At 38.3% G+C, this 22,657-nt stretch overlaps 1 protein-coding gene across 1 annotated transcript; it reads right to left on the bottom strand.

The window, feature by feature from the left end:
• Positions 1–7,627: 7,627 nt before the first annotated feature.
• On the bottom strand, positions 7,628–11,572 carry LOC145090040 (RING-H2 finger protein ATL1-like). Its single transcript, XM_079028400.1, has 3 exons — positions 11,102–11,572; positions 7,811–7,824; positions 7,628–7,700 (listed from the first exon to the last, which is right to left on the bottom strand). The coding sequence occupies exons 1-3, from the start codon at positions 11,570–11,572 to the stop codon at positions 7,628–7,630; spliced, it is 558 nt and encodes a 185-aa protein (XP_078884526.1).
• Positions 11,573–22,657: the final 11,085 nt, after the last annotated feature.

Raw genomic sequence — 22,657 nt, 5'->3', positions numbered from 1 at the left:
AATGCAGAGCTAAATGAATCATATCGATCAGGTAACTTATACTTTTCTCCCTGTTGACAGTTTCCCTCAGGGCACCACATAAGGCCCCTTCAAAGTAAAACACCATTGCATATATGATCAAGAGTACCTTTGAGACCTCTTTGATTACTTGATTTGTGCAAAGATAATTTGCAATCTTTTTACCCAAAACAAGCAAATGAGAGAGAACAAAAAATGCTAAATTGGAAACAGTGTTGTGAGCATTCCAAGACCCTATGGGTACTGGACACCCATAATCGTAATCTCTAGAATTAACAATCTTTATAGTGATGAAGAAAGGGGTAAGGTAACTGGAATTGGAATCCATATGATGAAAGATTTTATGATCTAATAGCAAGAGATATTCAAATGGTGGCAATAACATTTCACATTGTTTTTGCTTTTCACAATGCGTATTTATCTATAAAGACATCGACCCCAAGAGGGAGGATAAGAGAAAGTAGTTATCAAGTTAAGAGCTGAAATTTTTTGGCCAAGAAGGTGGCCTTTTGTGGGCCATTCTTTATGTTAGAAGGTGGGATTTCTAACTCAAAAAAGAAAACTCTCTCTTTCTTAACTCTCTCCAGCTATGACCAGTGCAATTTAGAGAATGTAAGAGACACACACAAGATTTCACAAACTCTTGTTTATTTATGTAAAAACAAGAAAACACCAGGAAGAAGGGAAGATTACCAAGGGCAAAAGGAAAGGGTTAGTAAAGTTGATGTCGGTTGATGTAAGAAAGCACACAAGCCAAGCACACCTTGCAAATATGGGTATATGTGACTGTTGTTTATCTAATCCATTTTAATGATTTTGACTTTGGATTTTCTCTTTCGCTATATCTACAATCAAATATAATGCACCAACTAATGTGTTAATGATGGATAATATAAGTTTCTTACGACTAATAAACTTTAATAACATACTGCTTTTATCATGTTTGTTTGTATGATTACCTAATTGTGATGTTTGTGAACAAAAATTAGATTAAACTATTGATTTTTTATTTTATTTTTTTGTGTGGTTTTCACTTTATGCCCACATACTTCTTATAAGCTAAAACACATCAGTTAATTGCTTACATGTAAAACAAAAACGAGTTGATCCAACATAAATTCAAATTTCAATAGTTGGAAAAGACTGCATGATGATTCTGGGGTGGGCAACAAAAGCCAAACTAGAAAATCCCAAAAATAAAATAATTTTAGAAAATGAATGTTTTTTTTAATCTTCTTTGTTATTATTATCTTTTAATTTCTTCTGTTTTTCATTTTTTTCCCCTAAAATCAAAAACCAAACTTCAAGTCCTCAAATGATTAAAATTGTAGGTTGTCTTTGTTTTTTGATCGATTTTGTTAATTTTGCAAACTCCTTAAATGTGTGTAACACCCGTAAAATTCAAGCCAATTTAAACTTTTTAAAACATTTAAAACCATTAAGTTATTACAATTTGTTTTCAAAATAGTTTAAGCATCAGAGTATCCCCATAATCAGATCATGAAAATATAAGGAGGTGCACGATCACACCTTGCCTTCCCGCGTTCATCAAAAATACCTGAAACAATAAACAAAAAAATGTAAGCTCGAAGGCTTAGTGAGTTACCCCCAAAATACCAACCCATACTAACCAAAACAAATATCATATCAATACAAATACAGAACAACATGCATAATGAGCCTTTAGCATGACTGGACCGCCTCCTACGGGCCTACAGCCTATCTGGACTGCTCCCAAGCCTTCGGCATGACTGGACAGCCTCCTATGGGCCTACAGCCTATCCGGACCGCTCGTCGGGCCTTCGGCATGACTGGACCACCTCATACGGGCCTACAGCCTATCCGGACCTCCCCAGGTATGTTGGCCTCAACCGCACAAAGCAGGACACCACCTCAACCCAACCCCAAAATAAACAATCATGTGCACATGGATACATACAAACAATATCATGCATATAGCAGTCAATCAATCTAGCAGATCTCTAACCATAACAACATCTTGTAAACAGGATACCGACCTAACAGGGTCGTTGAGCATATCATATCACCATCCCAACTACCAGGATGTAAAATCAAAAACCAAACTTCAAGTCCTCAAATGATTAAAATTGTAGGTTGTCTTTGTTTTTTGATCGATTTTGTTAATTTTGCAAACTCCTTAAATGTGTGTAACACCCGTAAAATTCAAGCCAATTTAAACTTTTTAAAACATTTAAAACCATTAAGTTATTACAATTTGTTTTCAAAATAGTTTAAGCATCAGAGTATCCCCATAATCGGATCATGAAAATATAAGGAGGTGCACGATCACACCTTGCCTTCCCGCGTTCATCAAAAATACCTGAAACAATAAACAAAAAAATGTAAGCTCGAAGGCTTAGTGAGTTACCCCCAAAATACCAACCCATACTAACCAAAACAAATATCATATCAATACAAATACAGAACAACATGCATAATGAGCCTTTAGCATGACTGGACCGCCTCCTACGGGCCTACAGCCTATCTGGACTGCTCCCAAGCCTTCGGCATGACTGGACCGCCTCCTATGGGCCTACAGCCTATCCGGACCGCTCGTCGGGCCTTCGGCATGACTGGACCACCTCATACGGGCCTACAGCCTATCCGGACCTCCCCAGGTATGTTGGCCTCAACCGCACAAAGCAGGACACCACCTCAACCCAACCCCAAAATAAACAATCATGTGCACATGGATACATACAAACAATATCATGCATATAGCAGTCAATCAATCTAGCAGATCTCTAACCATAACAACATCTTGTAAACAGGATACCGACCTAACAGGGTCGTTGAGCATATCATATCACCATCCCAACTACCAGGATGTAAATCAGTAAGCATATCATGCGATAATCCGAATAAAATCCATGAGGGTCGGCCTTGGTGCCTTAGACCCTGTTGACATAGTGAGGATAACTCACCTGGCATTGCTGAAGTCCTACAGATAAAACTCTAGCTGCTGTTGACAACTTCCCTAACTGTCCACATCAAACAATACCCAATTAATAATTGGGTTCCAAGCCTAAAGTCCAACTCACCCTCCAAAGGTCTAAAGGTCAAGTAATGGGCTAAAGCCCAATATATGGCCCAATTTTCCAAATTGGGCCCAAACCTCTACATGGTCTTTCCTTAAGGCCCATCCAATTATTCCAGTCCAATTCCCATGGCCCAATATCACATAATCATAAAGTCCCAATTATGGCCCATCTATGGCCCAATTTTCCAAATTGGGCCCAACCCCTCATATGGGCCTTACCCTAAAGCCCATCACATATTCTAGTCCATATGATCATTCTTGGATGGTCCATTAATAATCCAATTACCAAAGCCCAATAGAATAGCCCAACACAAAGCCTAAGTGAAAATAGGGTTTCACATAAAATGATGATTAGGGTTAAGTGTTCCTACTTAATCCATTAAGGACTTAATCCATTAAGTCTATTCTTGCCTTAGATTAATTTACTAATGATTCTAATTTAATATTTTAAGTTAATAATTAATTAATAGCTTAGGTTTATGAAATAATTCCTATGTGGTCCCGATAAATCCCAAAATTAGGATTTCATGGCATTAGGGTTTTCCAAACCCTAATTTGGGCTTCCACTCCAATATTAGCCCATTAATCAAATGGTTGGGCCTCTTGGTCACTTTGGCCCTTATTGGGCTCATTAAGATTCTATTAAGTCAATTAGGACTTTATTGGGCCCCAATAAGCCCACTAGAGTTTCATTAAGTCCATTAGGGTTTCAAGCATCCCAACGAATCAATACCACAATGCAAAGCACACCGCCACCCGACACGGCGGCCGGTGGCGGCAGCCACCATCCTACGGTGGTGGTTTTGACTTTCTTTCCATTATCCCATTTGTTACAATTACAATACCATCTAAAAACACACACACACACATACTAATAACACACACACCTAAAATACATAAAAACACACGCAACCACCTTAAGGCGGCCGGCGGCGGCAGATGGTGGCAACCACCACCCTATAGTGGTGGCTGTGGTGGTTTCTTCGGATCTCCGGCGGCCTCATCCCATCACAATACACGGACACACATATCATGCCCGGAAAATAAATCCAACACCCACTGAGGTGGGTGGCAAAGGCAGCAGCACAAGAAGCTAGCAGCGGCGGCGACCATGGCGGCGGATGGCATTGAACGAAACAACGTGCAGCAGCAGCGAAATTGGCAGCAACAACACCCGTCAGGTGGTCATCCGACGGTGACAAGAGGTACCCGAATCGATGACCCTTCGGTTCTAGCATAGATGGCGGCAACTCAGCGTCTTCGATGGCGACAATGGGCTGTCATGGTTTGCATCCTTGAGTTCGCCAATGATAGATGAAACAGTGGCGGTCCTCAACGATGCGGCTTTCGTCTTCGTCGTCGTCGGCAACAGTCGTTTGGTGGTTCACTGGAGTGCTATGGAAGCGACGCCGGAGGTGGGTGAGGAAGGGTGACGACTGGAGGGTGGTTGGAGGGAGAGTGGCGGCCGATACATGATATTAGGGTTAGGGTTAGGCTGCATGGGGGTTAGGAAGAATTTATATGAAGGCCAAATAGGGTGACAGGTTCACCCGTATCCATCCTCCAGCATATATACATATATTACACATTTAGTCCCCCTCCAAGAAAGCCTTTCCGTTTAAGTCCCAAAACTTACTCCTTTAGTCCCTGCCTTTTAAAATATTTTCACAATAAGAACTCAAAGTTACCAATCATACCCTGGCTTCTGAAAATCTTTACAATTAGGTCTGAATTTACCAAACAACCCCTCCCTCTACAAATCCTTTTCAATTTAAATCCAAATAATATCGAATAGTCCCTGGCTTCTAAAATCCTTTGCAAAATAAATCCGGAAATTATACTTTAATCCCCGGAGATTCAAATCTTGTCATTTGGCTCCTTGAAACCAACAACCCACTAATTATTATTCGATCTTGGGCTATACTAGTATAAAATAATCATAATAATTACTTCCCGGGATTCCTGATTTATTATTTAATTACTCCATTCAAACGGGATGTTACAACTCTCCCCCACTTAAATTTGATTTCGTCCTCGAAATCGTTTCTTATTCTTCCTCACACGCCAAACAACTTAAACCACTTGACTACAACCTCGAGCAAAACTCTAGCCTTTCCAAGGCAACCATATCCAACCCTCGCAGGGTTCTAAAACCTGGAAAAATAAGCAAATCCCTTACAATATGATCACATTTACTCACTCCAAAATCTGGAGTCTCGAGATGGTCTGACTTCCTGACAGACCGCCCACACTACTTCCAACCGGTTCCGGGACCGGTTCTTAAATCTAAAGAACCGGTGTAGGCGTTCCGGTTTCAATATTTTTGGAACCGGCGGTTCCGGTTCCGGTTCCTATCAATTTGGTCGAGTACCCGCTTTTGCCCATCCCTAGTTTTAGGTGCATATATGCATATTTTTCAAGTACATATATGCATCTTTCTTATACTATAATATTCGTAAGTAATTATATAAAAAATTCATCTTTATTTAATAATCTATGAACACAATAATACAAGTATTTTATTCGATACAAAAGAAAATATCAAAAAAAAGTACTACAAAATTTCAAATTATTTTCATGTCTTCGTGTTAAGATTTCCATATTTTCTTTACTTAATTATTTTTCACCTCTTCAATATTTTCCACAAATTCTTCCAAACCTACAAGAAAAATTAAAAAAAAAATGCTTAATGCAAGAAAAACTCACAAAAACACATGTGTGTATATAGACGTAATTCATATGCGATTCACTTGTGATTTATATGTGAATCACATGTAATTCATATGAAATTTACTTGTGAGTTACATTTGGTAATTCGTATGTGATTTACTTGTGATTTACATATAAATCACACGTAATTCATATGTGAATTGCATATGATTTATATGTAATTTACATATGAATAACCAATAACTCATATGTGATTCACTTGTGATTTACATGTGAATTACATTTGATTTACATGTAAATAACATGTAATTCATATGTGAATCACTTGTGATTTACTTGTGAATTATATATGATTAACTTGTGATAAATCACATGCAATTCATATGTGATTCTCTTGTGATATATTTCTAAAATGAAATAAATTAAAATAAACTATATGGTTAGAAAAAATAAATAATTAAGATGATTTACATGTGATTCACATGTAAATCACAAATGATTCACATGTGTCACAAGTGATTCACATGTAAATCACAAGTGATCCTTGAAGCTCAATATAGAAACAATTAACATAAACTATATGGTTAGAAAAAAAAATTAAGATGATTTACATGTGAATTACGTGTGATTCACATGTAAATCACAAATGATTCACATGTGTCACAAGTGATTCACATGTGAATCACAAGTGATGCACATGTAAATCACAATATCTGATAAATGGACATTTTATTGCCCATCTTTTAAATCACAATATCTGATAAATGGATTTTACCTGAGGATGTTTTGTTAGGAAAGGTGCAAGTTAGGATCTCCAATAAAAATTACTCATTTGCATGTTTAATCTACAACCAAATTCCAATAACAAGTTAATTACAAAACGACTAACTAATTCCCCCCCCCCCCCCCCCCCCCCCCCCAAAAAAAAAAAAAACCTCAATTACCAATTCAGGAAAATTCAACTAGTTCAACACGATTTCAAACTTATCTTTAATTGATAATAAAATGAATTAACAAAAAAAAACAAAATTCAACATAATCATTGACGAAATAGTAAGATCTCGCTTTCGATGAACTAAATAACAAATCTCACTTCTGATAAATAAATAAAATAGTAATTTTTCACCTGATTAATCAGTGTACAATTCTAAACCTAACTACAAATTTAAATGGATCAAATCGGTACTTTTCAAATTAGGGAAAAAAAACTTGTCGATTGAAGTATTTGTTTGAGTTGCAGTGGATTCATCCACGGGAACTTCACCTCAATTCTTACATCTTGGCGATGCTAATAAGATATGGCGACAAGATGTAAAAGTATTTCTACAAAGAATACGAATTAAGAAATTGAAATGGGTTCCACTCAAAAGTAAAAAAAATGACAATGAAAACCTCAACTGAGATGTTGAATGTACAAGTTGGGGTGACAAAACACTACCATTTGCTAAATTAGCAGAGTCTGGACATGAAAAAGCACCTAAAGCTGAATTTATCTTTAAAAATGTAATGAAATTAATGCAAGGAGATAATTAATGAGTCAAAGGACAAAATATATTGTATATCTACACATTAACATGACTTGCCTTCAATTGCTTCAAGTTCTCCACTCTGAATAAATTTCATCACCTTTTCCTACAATGATGGTTTAGTGGAAGTCTCTTCATTTGACAACAACACAGCTTCAGCCAACTTTGCTCTATTCTCATCTAAATCTTTTTAATACAAATGATTTAATAAGAAGAGTTTTGAGTTTAACTTTATTCCATGTTGTAAAAAGTGAAAAGAAAAAAAAACACCTGTTGATTCATCTTCTTTAGTATTGGTATTTTCCTAATTATCAGTCAAGCTCTCATCTACATTAAAATCATTGACTTTGACCTATTGTGAGGCTGCAAGAAGCTCTTTAATAAGTTTGTATCCTCTTCTTCTCACAAGGTTCGCAAGATCTTGCCTATATAGTAATGTAAGGACAAAAGAATAATTCAAAAAAATTCTCAACAAGTAGAAGCCATTTCCATAAAGCATATAATTTTCTTTCTAATGAAATGTATGTTTTAATACAGTGTGAAGATAACCTGAAATCAAATGATATACAGATTTCTTAAGCCAATATGATAAATTTCCATTGAATCTCCATGATTACCCAGGTAAGAAGTGACTTTCCTCACAGAAAAATATATAAACACCCTCATATCATGTCACAGCTCTACTAATTTTTTTTACTGATTCCTACTAACCATTTGTTACTAAGGATGCAAGCAATTTCTAGTATCAGGAATGTTTTCCATGATAAGTAAAGCATACATATCAGTAGACATGTATTCAAGTGCAGAACAAGGAATTAGAAATAAAGAAGAGTAATATAATGCTACAGAAACTAAACCTGCCATGGTGCGAAAGCTCCTTCAAAGAAGGAACATGTCCGTCAGGAAACCCAACATCGGGCATAAATTCCCGTAAATCGTTGTAGAGATCTGCATTGGTCCTCTCCGGTTTCCTACCGGAAACTCTAAAGCACAAAATTCGTTTAACGAACCTCGAATTAAGTAAAAAAAATCAACACGAACAAATACATACAAAGACAGATGCAATTGAAAATGAAGCAACAAATTTCAAACCTTGTTTCATTCGGTGACGAAGCACAATCTGTGACGAGGAGGCAGCGGCAGTGATGGACGCCGAATTGACAAAGGCGAGGTTCTGGAGCGGCGGTTAAGAGGAGTTTGTAAGAATGGAGGAAGAAGTGAGAGTGAGTGAGGTGCAGGTGTGTCACCATAAAGGAGACTCAGGCATGGATTAGATCAATTGATCCATGGAACGAAATCGATCAATTGAAACGTGATATATGCAGAAAGCAAGGTAGAGAATTCAAAACTTTGAAACCTGATATATGCCCTAGCTGTCATTTTTGGATCTTAGGAACCGAACAAAAACTAGAAATTCAATGATCAGAAGAAAATTACCTTCACCATGTGATTAATGATGAATTGTTGATGGTCGACGGAGAGGGAAGGAGGTTGATGTGGAAGATCTTTGACTGGAAGAGTAGTAGACCGATGTAGGGAGGAAGGAAAAGAGATCGTCAATTTATAGGAGACGATGGCGATGACGGTGGCAATAGTGTAGGTCTTACAGGAGGTGATGGCGGTGATGTGGTTTCTAGTGGAGATTGACGAACTCCATGGCAGTCGGGTTTACAGAGAAATCATCCACCAGAAGGTATCATCTTCAAAACTCGGAACAAGGCGTCTGGATTGACGTTCTCTAAACAGGGTCAATATCTATATCCCTAAAATATCCCCAATTCAATTTTGTTTCAGTACCCCCGTTCATTTATTTATAAAAATGTCACAAAGCATCTTGACCATAATTTTTTTTTATCTAACGAATGACTTTTAGTTCTCAAGTTCTCGGGAAACTATGAGCTCTCTCTCTCTTTCTCTCTCTCTCTCTCTCTCTCTCTCTCTCTCTCTCTCTCTCTCTCTCTCTCTCTCTCTCTCTCTTTCTATGTGTGTGTGTGTGTATATATATATATATATATATATATATATATATATATATATATATATGAATTAAGCTTATTTTTATGTTTTTAGTTTAAAATGTGGTAGGAATAAAATTTCTATACCATGCTTAGAAAACTAAATTTAAATACACTTATGGGTTTTATTGTTATGAGATCATCCGAATTCCGAGGCTCTACTAGGGGTGCATCAAGCTAACCCTTTTTTTCAACTCGTCCAATAAATTCAAACCAGTTTTTTTTCAATTAAAATTAAACTGTCAGTTTAATATTAAAAAAAAAAAAAAAAAAAAAAAACTGAAAATCGGTTTTCTCTCCAATTTTTTTAAAGGTTTTTCTGACAAAACCGAATCGAACCAGTTTTTACTCAGAAAAATTGGTTTGTTAACAAAATTTAACTTTCAAAAAAACCGATAAAATTAAACCAATTATAACTTAAAGCCAATTTAAAAAAACAGTTTTTTTAAAACCAAAACCGGGTTCAAAGTATAAGTCCGATTGGCCATTCTCACAAGCCCACGCACCATTTCTTCTTAAATTTGGAAATTACACATTTTGATTCTTTGTTTTTTCAAATCCATGAACAAGGTGTCTGGATTAAACAGGGTCAATATCTATATCCCTAAAATACCTCCAACTCAATTTTGTTTCAGTACCCCCGTTGATTTATTTACAAAAATGTCATAAAGCATTTTGTTTCAGTACCCCCGTTGATTTATTTACAAAAATGTCATAAAGCATCTTGATCATCCTTTTTTTTATCTAACGAATGACTTTTAGTTCTCGGGTTCTCAGGAAACTATAATGATCATCTCTCTCTCTCTCTCTCTATATATATATATATATATATATATGTATATATATATATATATATATATATATATATATATATATATATATATATATATATATATGAATTAAGCTTATTTTTATGTTGTTAGTTTAAAATGTGGTAGGAATAAAATTTCTATACCATGCTTAGAAAACTAAATTTAATTACATTTATGGGTTTTATTGTTATGGGAGCTTCCGAATTCTGAGGCTCTACTAGGGGTGCATAAAGCTAACCCTTTTTTTCAACTCGTCCAATAAATTCAAACCGGTTTTTCTTCAATTAAAATTAAACTGTCGGTTTAATATTATTAAAAAAAAAACTGAAAACCGGTTTTCTCTCCAATTTTTTTAAAGGTTTTCGGACAAAGCCGAACTGAACCAGTTTTTACTCAGAAAAATTGGTTTGTTAACAAAATTTAACTTTCAAAAAAACCGAAAAAATTAAACCAATTATAACTTAAAGCCAATTTAAAGAAAACCGGTTTTTTTAAAACCAAAACCGGGTTCAAAGTATAAGTCCGATTGGCCCTTCTCACAAGCCCACGCACCATTTCTTCTTAAATTTGAAAATTACACATTTTGATTCTTTGTTTTTTCAAATCGATTTTATGGTTTTAAAGACATTGTTTCCTATGTAAATTTACAAATACATCCCGTCAAATCTCCTAGCAATTGAAGAATGTACTCCTTTTATGTTTGTGTTATGCGTTCTCATATTGCAAGTCAACCACGAATATTGGGGCAAAAGTAGGTGTCTTATGATTTATATGAACCCTAAGCAAATCAAGATGTCTTTATTACACTACCAAAACTGTTCAATTCTCATAAATCATCAAAATGTAACATTTAACCAAATCTAAACATTTATCTTTTTAGTTGTCATCATGTATAAATTAAGAGAATTCAACATTCTTCTTACAACAAAAAAAATCATACTAAAACACTATGCATCTGCCAACCGGTATCTAAACATTATTAGAAACTTCATGTCTAACCTCTATATGATCTGAATCAGAATCCAAAAACTGAAACAAAATTTGTGATGAAGGAACAGCATCAGTACGACAAACGGGGCAAGTCAAATGAGAATAAAGCCACATATCAATACAAGACACATGAAAAGAGTGTAAACATTCTGGTAAAGTACGTAGCTCTTCATTCTCCTCAAATTCACACAAACAAATCGAACATAAGGCATCATCATCATCGTCTTCTTTTGCACCTACTACTCGTGACCCCTTTTGATGCTTGTGGGCTGGGATGAGCAACACCACTGAATTCTCCAAACTGTATTCGTTATCCAGATGATGGTTTTGTTGATGCATATGGTGTTGTGGGATACGATTTCGTCTACGATCATAGCACCAACTAACCGTGACAAAGTGGTAGATTGCAACCAGAACGGCTACCAATGAAATGATGACCAAGAGGGAGATGAGTTTGAGCGTTAATGAGTTATCTTCCATTGTGCATTATTTGGAAAATTATGTGGAAATAATGGAGGATTTGGAAGGTGGTATAATATCATATATGGAATCTTGATTAGAATTGCGGACATTACTATGGAGCCATTTGTCTCATTTAATGATGGTCTTATTGGGTATCTTTTTAAGTCTTTGACACAATCAACTCATCTTCTTAGACTCTTGTTTTGTTGGAAATTAAATATAAACTCCATTAAGTATAAGTTATTCATCTTTTGGACTCTTACGTTTGTTTTTTTTTGTTACAAATAGAACATTGTTTTTACATAAAATAGATTAAAAATATCAACAATGAATGATTACAATATAAAATATGATATATGATAGTTTTTTATTTAATTTTGTTTTACCTAAAATATATTAAAGTATCAAAATGACTGATTACTTTAAGTTATTTTTGTTTCCTTTTTTTCATTATATATAATGTAAATATTAATTTTTTGGATATAATTTTATTATTTGAACTTGTTTTAAAGTTCTGTTCAATTTAAGCATTTTTAAAAGAATAAAATTCTTACTATGAAAATATATAGATTTAATTTATAAGGGTTATTAAATAAATGATAAATAGTCATTTGTTATTTGTCAAATTTAAACACGGGATAAAATAATCAATTATTTAGATTCAGACAGTAAATTCATCTTTTTAGTTAAAGATGAATATTATTATGGATCCGAATTGGTTAAAGTTAAAAATTTAACATAATAACATAATAATAAGGATCTTAACAGAGATTACCAGATTATATATATGTAAATGAGGACCATATTTAAAATGATGAAGCAAAAAACTAAGACATCATCGCACTTAAAAAAAAAAAGAAAAAAAAAAGAAAGAAAAACTCAATTTGGACATTTTACCACATGTTAGATTCAAAAACTAATAGTAGTAAAATAAAATCCATTCAGTATATTCCAATAAAACAAATGAAACACAAAATTGAAGGGAGATTGAAGTTTATATACAAACATGGTTTATGCCTACAAATAGGGGAATCAGGCATTGAATAGAAAATTCATTCCTCCAAAAGGATGAACATCACCAGCAGGTCAGAAGAAACCAACAAACGAACTATTGGTGCCAAATAAGGCTGACTCGAGACAAGATCGATACTCTTTTCTCATATCGGTTTGCTAGAATGTTTATATTTTTGGAACATATTTCTCTTCTTTTTCTACGAAAAAAAAAATCCATCAGATGATATAAACAATAATGGATTGATCGATTGGAATTCAACATCCAACTTGTGATTATCACTTTATTTCCGTCTGATTAATTTATCATTTTATGCATCCGACTTGGAATTAGAAACAAGGACCAAGCCTAATAATTGGTTTATTAGTCTATTAATAGTAATAATAGGTATTTGGCTAAAAAATTTTGTTTCTCATGCCAAGCTAACCCATAGCTTGGTCCGACCATGGGTGTATAATCATCATGAGTCATGACAGAGCTCCAAGCATGAGACATGCTCATGGAGTCGTAATTTATTGACTCTAACAACGTCAAGATCATATACTCAAAGTTGAGAAGTTTATTTGCGAAACTTCTCATCATATTTCATTGACTTTATGTTGTATATGTGAGTGCTCACGAATCACGGCTATAAGGCTATGGATCTAACTCGTCGTGTCTCATTACTATTAAGTGGTATAAATTCATGCATAGTAAACTAATTTGTTAATAATTTGAAATCTTTTTGTGTTGTATAATCCAAAATGTTGTGTGGTGGTTAAGGAGTGAAATTTTACACAGTAGGTCCAAGGTTCAAATCTCAGCCCACTCAAAATATTGTTAGTGTTCTGCAATTGACTTCCCACTTGGGCCTTGGGACGGGTTGACGTTGCTGACATTGACGGAGCTTCTTTAGGGCTAGGGGGGTTGTGGCCCCCCTTTGTTTTTTTTTAAAATTAGTCCTCTATTATTAAAAATTTTACATATTAGGCCTAAAACTATAAAATTTGACTTTGGCCCCCCTGTTTTCCAGTTTTTATACACATTATACTTTTGTTGTGTTTTAATAGGTGTAACTATATTGAATATATACTCACTTTCTCAACATCGCACACAACATGCATGTGTTAACATGTACATTGTTGGTAAAAAAAAATCCTTATATGAAGTTGTTATTAATGAAAACAAAATTGTACTCGTTAAAAACAAATTTACTTAATTTATAGTTATAAACTAAAAACAAAGCTAATTACTTATCTATGTGTTGTACCAATCATCGAAAAGACTCTCAAAAGAGATGGCCAACTCCATCTTGGGATGTTACATGTGAAAGATCTTTAAGGAGACATCCTTTTGATTTTCTAATAGAAATGAAGAACACATGCATCCACCACGGTGTCCAATAACAGTGGGGTTCATAAAGGAGGGGTTCATAATGAACGAGGACTATAGTGCTTTGGATGAGCGTGTATTTCGTTTACATCAACAAAAAATTTATAAAACTTCTATCAAAATCCGGCATGACCTTTGCAAATGCGTACATATTAGTTCAAAATTCCAAATTTCATTTGACCACGACTATTTTGTTCACTATGCAACTACCTTAATACTTGTTTCGTGAATGGGTTAGTTGATAAATGAATTATCATTCATTGTTTATATAATCCTATTGTCTACAATTGGTGATTAATTATATGATTCTACTTTCTACTCCAACAATGTCAGCAAGGGCAAAAGGGTAAAAGAACAACATAATTAGGAAAAATCACATTATCATAAATTTGAATCCAATGGGTTGTGCATATTAATTGCATTTTAATTTTAATTCTGTTGCCGCTCTTTCTTAAAAAAAATCTTTTCATCACCAAAATAATGCTTCAAATATGAATTTTAACATAAAATACATTAGCAACATAATAACAGAAATAAGAAAAATTGAAACTAAATGTATTATGTCTCTAGATCATCTAATTTCAATGCACATTCATTATTTCTGAAGATGACAATTTTGCCCCTGCCTCTTCATCTAAGTTGTAACAACGTAAATTTTCAAAACAATTTTTCATTTTTAAAACATAATTTCATTCATAAAGAAATCCCAAAACCCAATGTTTCACATATTATCAGAATAAAACAAATCCCAAGATCTCAATACATAAAATCCCTCAGTGTGTACGACTCATGCCCGCGCCTTTCCGCGATCCTCGTTGGTACCTGAAACACATATCACATAAGATTGTAAGCATAAATGCTTAGTGAGTCCCCCAAAATACCACATACAACATATACGCCACTCGAGGATATATCTCGGTACGAACTTCCGGTCGATGTGTCTGAGCGGGATCCTCCAGTCCCGTAACTTGTTGGACCCTCCGGTCCGGTCTATATCGTTGGACCCTATGGTCTGGTCTATATCGTTGGACCCTTCGGTCCGGTCTATACAGCACATAGCATACATATATCACAATACAAAATCTCAAACATACACATACACATAAGACCCTCCGGTCTGCACATAGATACCACTTTAGGTAATGTATAGTGCAAAGACTCACCTTGGGTAACTCGGATAAATCTCGCACTCGAATTACTGATCTAGCCTCCACCTAACCACATAAACAATTTCCTCAATTAAATAATGGCTCCTAAAGGCTAGGTTACTCTTTCTACAATCCCACAGAAGGGTAAAAGACCATTTTACCCCTCCTTGACCCAAAAGTCCAAATGTTGACCAAAACCCTAAGAGTCAACAGCAAGAAGTACGCGGGGCGTACCAACTCGTGTACGCGGGGCGTACTCCGGCTAACCAGAATCGGCGGACTCGACCCCCTACGCGGCGCGTACTGGGATTACGCCCATCATAAATCCCAGTTTCCCATTCTCAAAGTTTTGGTCTGAATCGATTAAGACCACGGTTCATATCACAGATCTAGGCACTCTACTGTAACATCCCCCTCTAGCACGTATCACAATATTGTCCGCTTTGGGCCACTCGGCACGAGGACTTCCCAGGGGGGTCACCCATCCTGGTACTACTCCCGCCCGAGCACGCTTAACTGCAGAGTTCTTATGGGATCTGCTGCCCTCACGGCTTTAAAACGTGTTGTAATATGGAAGGTATCCACACCCCTTATAAGGAATGCTTAGTTCTCCTTCCCAACCGATGTGGGATCAGATCTAACCCACTTAAAATATGGATTAAGTTTTGGGGTTGCTTGGGATCGAACCCGGGTGCCTCGCTTCAACAAACACACGCCTTACAATCTGAGCTGTCACAAGGTTACCAAGAAGCTAGTGATTGATTCCGTTTTATTCGGATATGTCATTACCCTTGTTTCGGTAATTACTAGTAAGATGGTTGTTATTCCGACCCTAGTGGTCATATCGATTTGAGTCCGACTACGATGAGTTTGTTACGTGGTTCATAGAACCAAGTTCTAGGTAGCATCTGACTCAAGTCAGAAGATTGAAATCAATGTGATCGATAGCATCACGCTCGTTGTTAAGGAAGCTTGTAGCTAGAAATGCTACATGTAAAAATGTGATTATATCACATTAGAATATGAAGGAAGATATATTCCATTATGGAATTTAACTCTAAGAGACCTGAGTCTAAGCATTCCATCATTCGATGAGAGGTCAGTAGAACACGACCCATCAGTCTGTTACAATAGATAAATGAATGTATTTATCCTAAGAAGAAGAAAGAGTCCACAATAAGGATTTATTTTATAAATTGAAGGTTACGATTGGAAGTCCAACATAGTATGAAGAGCAGATGTAAGATTGAACGGAAAGTTAACGTATGGAATCATTATACAAGCCCTATTTCGTTGATAATTCTGGGACGTAATCATCCTAAGGGGGAGATAATTGTAACGCCCGTAGATCCGGGCTAGTCAATTTAGAGACGATAGGCATCAAAAATGGATTTTTGATGAAAGATTATTTAGAATTAATAATCTTAACTAAGTTATAGTATATGTTACAAGGTTTCCGTACATATAAATAACGCCGAAATCCGAGTTATAACGAAGAAGTTATGACCTGTCGAAGTTTTGCGACAGAACCGGCACAACACAGCGCGACGCAAATAGTGAATTTACTTTAGAGAGATATTTAGCCTTAGCGATCTAAACAAAAGTCGTAGAGTTCGTTAAACCATGAGCATGCATAAAAAGAACGTCCAAATCTGACTTCGTATGAGGAAGTTATGATTTTTCTAAGTTTCGACTTAGCGGTATGCAGCCTGAATACTCGATTTGAGATCGAGCGGTTTTTAGCCGAAACAATCTAATCGAGAATCAAAGATCTTGTCAATTGTAGTGAAACGGTAAAAAAGATAGGCGAAAACGGACGTCAGATGAAGAAGTTATGAATTTATAACGAAGTTTTCCTGTCCCGGCCTACTAAAAATAATATAATAAAAATAAAGTCAAAATTAGCCAACGGAGTCTAAATGAAAGTTGTAGAGTATGGTCTGACCTACGCGTGGATATAAAGAACGTCGAAAACGGAGCTCGTATGCGAAAGTTACGCAATTTAGAAGTTGACGAGTCAAATTACGTCGAGCGTAATTTGAGTACGCCCAGCATACTCAGTCGGATGCAACTTGTCTGACCAATACTCGAGTCCCACCAGTCGACGCACGCAGTGAAGTCAAAGTACGCCCAGCGTAATTTGAAATTTCGCCCAGCGTAATCCAAGACCCAACAGCCTATAAATAGAACTCGAGATCAGCCATTTTCCTTGCGATTTTTCTTACTTTCTCTCTAGTTTTTGCCTCGATTTGCGTGCCAATCATATCCCGAAGCCCCGATATTATTCTCGAGCCCCGAAGCAAGTTCCGAAGTCCCGAGGATCCCGAGAAGTGAGGTTTCCGAGCCGAAGCCCTGCCCGCGAGGAGCCCAGTTTTTGTGAAGATCTTCCAGATCTACGGAGAAACACTACTTCTGCAAGCCGTAGTGCTACCCGATCATCTTCTGATCAAGTGAGTGTATAGTCACTTTCATCTTACACATAGATATGAAGTATTTGCTATGAAATACATGCTATGTGTTTATACATTGTTTGTTTACTTGAGATGGATGCTGAATGAATGTTTTATACAAGTTTTTAAATAAGTTGTATGTGTAATTTATATCTACAAATATGTTGGGTAGAACATGGGTAGATGAAATAGTTGGTGTGTGATAAAAAAATGATGAGAGATAGGTGAGGATATAATGGTGATGATAAATAGGTGATGATATATAGGTGATGAATTACGAGTCCAGGCGATGTTGTGGCTACGTATTCATGCGATGATAGACTAACCCTTATTATGAATTACGAGTCCAGGCGATGTTGTGGCTATGTATTCATGCGATGATAGACTAACCCTTATTATGAATTACGAGTCCAGGCGATGTTGTGGCTACGTATTCATGCGATGATAGACTAACCCTTATTATGAATTACGAGTCCAGGCGATGTTGTGGCTACGTATTCATGCGATGATAGACTAACCCTTATTATGATTAACAAGTCCAGGCGATGTTGTGGCTGCGTAATCATGCGATGATACCCTAACCCTTGCTAGACACATATTGAGGGAGTAATCCCCGAATTAGTATTGTCTATGCAATGTAGGCGATGATCCTTAGGAAAAGTTCATAGGAACAAACATATAAGGAAATACGATGTAAGGAGATGAGAAGTAAATATGATATAGGAGATGACCCTTGAGATAATATCTTTAGGGAAGACTAAAAGGAGATAATGGGGATGGGTAATTGGGTTGATTGTTTGATGATTAAATATAATAATTATATTATAGTGGGTTGAAAACCCTATATGCTCACCAGGCTCCCAAGCCTGACCCACTCAGTTTTCTTTGTATCATAGGTATCAATACGAAGACATATTTCACTGAGAGATTAAAGGAGATGTAAATCATTAGTGTAAATAAATGTAAGTTCTGTTTATGCTTATATGTATGTATCGGAACATGACATCCCGAGATTTTGTTATATAATGAAAATACTTTTCTTTAAGAAATGCTTTGATAAATTCTTATCATATTTTGTTTTGGGGACAAATTCCGCAACAATTTTCTTTAAATGATTACTCTGATTTTAAAAACAAAGCATAAACAAATCGGTCTTTTCTGGCCGTGAAATTGGGGATGTCACAGTTGCTCAATGAGTTAGATCTGATCCCACATCGGCTGGGAAGGAGAACTAAGAATTCCTTATAAGGGGTGTGGATACCTTCCATATTACAACGTGTTTTAAAGCCGTGAGGGCAGCAGATCCCATAAGAACTCTGCAGTTAAGCGTGCTCGGGCGGGAGTAGTACCAGGATGGGTGACCCCCTGGGAAGTCCTCGTGTCGAGTGGCCCAAAGCGGACAATATTGTGATACGTGCCAGAGGGGGATGTTATAAATGGTATCAGAGCCAGGGCGCGGGTCGATGTGTTCGACGGGGACGTCGAACCCTATAATGGGGGGTGAAAGTGGGTTAGATCTGATCCCACATCGGCTGGGAAGGAGAACTAAGCATTCCTTATAAGGGGTGTGGATACCTTCCCTATCATAACGCGTTTTAAAGCCGTGAGGGGTGCAGATCCCATAAGAACTCTGCAGTTAAGCGTGCTCGGGCGGGAGTAGTACCAGGATGGGTGACCCCCTGGGAAGTCCTCGTGCCGAGTGGCCCAAAGCGGACAATATTGTGATACGTGCCAGAGGGGGATGTTACAAATGGTATCAGAGTTAGGGCACGCGTCGATGTGTTCGACGGGGACGTCGAACCCTATAATGGGGGGTGAAAGTGGGTTAGATTTGATCCCACATCGGCTGGGAAGGTGAACTAAGCATTCCTTATAAGGGGTGTGGATACCTTCCCTATCACAACGCGTTTTAAAGCCGTGAGGGAAGCAGATCCCATAAGAACTTTGCAGTTAAGCGTGCTCGGGCGGGAGTAGTACCAGGATGGGTGACTCCCTGGGAAGTCCTCGTGCCGAGTGGCCCAAAGCCGACAATATTGTGATACGTGCCAGAGGGGGATGTTACAAATGGTATCAGAGCCTGGGCACGGGTCGATGTGGGGGGGTGAAAGTGGCTTAGATCTGATCCCACATCGGCTGGGAAGGAGAACTAAGCATTCCTTATAAAGGGTGTGGATACCTTCCATATTACAACGCGTTTTAAAGCCGTGAGGGCAGCAGATCCCATAAGAACTCTGCAGTAAAGCGTGCTCGGGCGGGAGTAGTACCAGGATGGGTGACCCCCTGGGAAGTCCTCGTGCCGAGTGGCCCAAAGCGGACAATATTGTGATACGTGCCAGAGGGGGATGTTACATCTACTGCCTCCTAAACCATAAAGTCGAAACCTTTAGGCCTTTGCATGGCTGAAAAGGTTGTAACTCCTTCCAACCTCTTATCCCCTTTTCTCATTAAGACCATAACTCATGCATGACTCCATAATGACGACCAAGTTTGGATTTTTATGCATCTACAACACATCCAAAGCTGAAAGGGGCAGATCAAGGCTTATGGAGACCATTTACTCAAAAAGTCTCCATCTTGGGACAAAACCCTAAGAAATTGGACCATGAAACACAAAACCAAAATGAAGAGGAAAGTTCTGAGCTTTTTACCTCCAAGTGATGCTCCCTCCCATGCAAAGCTCAGATCCAAAGCTTGCACTCCAAGACTAGCTCCCACAATGATCCTCTCTTCCTTTTTCATAAACACACAAAGGAACTTCCAAGCTCAAAAGCACACACACAGGTTAAGAATGAAGGGTAGCTCTCTCTTAGGGTTTCACTCTCTGAAATGGTGACTGAGGATGAGGCCATAACATTCCTTATAAAGGGCTCAAACCACAATTAGGGTTTTGCATCTGGTCCGGTTACGCCCGGTGTAACATTGGTACACCCAACGTACCCAACCGGGTCCGCGTCCAACTTAAGTGCACGAGTACGTGCAGCGTACTCTTCAGTACGCCCAGCGTACTCATTTGCCATAATCTACTTATAAGGGCTAAACTTGACAACTTAGAAGGGAACAAGGGTTAAATAGATATACCTGAATTTCGGGATGTTACAATTCTCCCCCACTAGAACCAGAATTCGCCCTCGAAGTCTCATGTCGTAAACAACCCCGGATGTTGCTCCCATATCTCTGACTTCGGCTCCCAAGTCAGCTCGGACCGTCTCCGATGTTGCCACTGGACCTGAACCAGGGGCACCTCCTTGTTCCTCAGAACCTTGATCTTTTGATCCACAATCGCGATTGGCCTCTCAACATAATTCAGGCTCGCATCCACCTAAATGTCCTCTAGCGGTACAAATATCATCTCGTCGGCAATACACTTCCTCAACTGAGACACGTGGAAGGTATCATGTATCTGGCTCAACTCTGCAGGTATCTCCAAACGGTATACTACTCTGCCCACCCTAGCAGTCACCCTGAAAGGACCAATGTACCGGGGTCCCAGCTTGCCCCTTTTCTGGAATCGGATCACTCCTTTCCAAGGAGATACCTTCAGGAGTACGAAGTCTCCCACCTGGAACTCGAGCTCAGATCGTCGCCTATCCGCATAACTCTTCTGGCGGCTCTGAGTTGTTAACAACCTCTGTATGACCTATTGTATCTGCTCTGTCGTCTGAAGCACTATCTCAGTGTTGCCCATCACTCGCTGCTCTACCTCTGCCCAACAGATGGGAGTTCGACACCTCCTCCCATACAACAACTCGAATGGAGGCATACCAATACTCGAATAGTGGCTATTGTTATAGGAAAACTCAGCCAACAACAAATACGTGTCCCAACTTCCTCCGAAGTCCAACACACATGCCCGAAGCATGTCCTCGAGCGTCTTAATCGTCCGCTCACTCTGTCCGTCCGTCTGTGGGTGTTAAGCGGTACTGAAATGCAGCCTCGTACCCAACTCCTCATGGAACTTCTTCCAGAACCTGGAAGTGAAACGTACATCTCGATCTGACACAATCAAGATCGGTACTTCATGCCGCGATACCTCCTCCCTCACATACAACTCTGCCAGTCTCTCTGTAGAAGAGCTCTCACACATAGCAAGGAAGTGAGCGCTCTTCATCAGTCGGTCAATGATCACCCAAATTGCATCGACAACCCCTCGCGGTCCTTGGCAATTTGGTGATAAAGTCCATAGAAATCGGATCCCACTTCCACTAGGGAACCTCAAGTGGCTGCAACTTGCCATGCGGATGCTGGTGCTCGGCTTTGACCCTGCGACATGTCACCTATCAACGAACCACGCAACATCCCTCTTCATACAGGGCCACCAATAGTCTCTCTTCAGGTCCAAATACATCTTAGTGGCCCCAGGATGGATCGAGAACCTCGCCCTGTGCCCCTCCTGCATCAGAGTGGTACGTGCCCTACCCCCAAACGGCACCCAAATCCGACCCTGAAAGGTCATAAGCCCTCGACTATCGGTAACGAACTCAGATATCTGCCCGATCACCCGCTCTCTCTTGTGGTTCTCCAGTCTCACGGCCTCTGCCTGTGCCTCTCGAATGGTATCCAACACTGGAGTCATCACCGTCATCCTCACACAAGTGTCTCGTATCGGGGCATTCTCCGCCCTCCGGCTCAAGGCATCGGCTACAACGTTAGCCTTGCCCAGATGGTACAGGATCTCGCAGTCATAATCGTTTACTACATCCAACCATTTCCTCTGGCGCATGTTCAGGTTGGGCTGATCCATCAAGTACTTTAAACTCTTGTGGTTCGTGTATATGGTACACCGAACCCCATACAAATAGTGACGCCAGATCTTGAAGGCGAACACCACTGCCCCCAACTCCAGATCATGGGTGGGATACCTCGTCTCATGAGGCTTCGGCTGCCTCGATGCATATGCTATCACGTGCCCTCTCTGCATAAGCATCGCACCCAATCCCTATATCGATGTGTCACAATACACCACAAAATCCTCCATCCCTTCTGGGAGGGCTAACACTGGGGCTTCGCATAATCTCTGACGAAGCGTCTCAAAGGAGGCCTGTTACTCAGGACCCTAACTAAAAGTCACTCCCTTCCGGGTCAACTTGGTGAGAGGAACGACAATCTTGGAGAAATCTATGAT

Source organism: Lactuca serriola, chromosome 2 (genome assembly GCF_051521515.1).
Source record: "Lactuca serriola cultivar US96UC23 chromosome 2, Lser_US96UC23_V15, whole genome shotgun sequence".
Classification (NCBI taxonomy): domain Eukaryota; kingdom Viridiplantae; phylum Streptophyta; class Magnoliopsida; order Asterales; family Asteraceae; genus Lactuca; species Lactuca serriola.
Note: the sequence above shows the minus strand (reverse complement) of the source record. Positions and strands in the feature narration are given on the sequence as shown.

Bases quoted from the DNA above. Each gene is read 5' to 3' on its own strand.
- LOC145090040 (XM_079028400.1), bottom strand. From the start codon at position 11,572: ATGGAAGATAACTCATTAACGCTCAAACTCATCTCCCTCTTGGTCATC.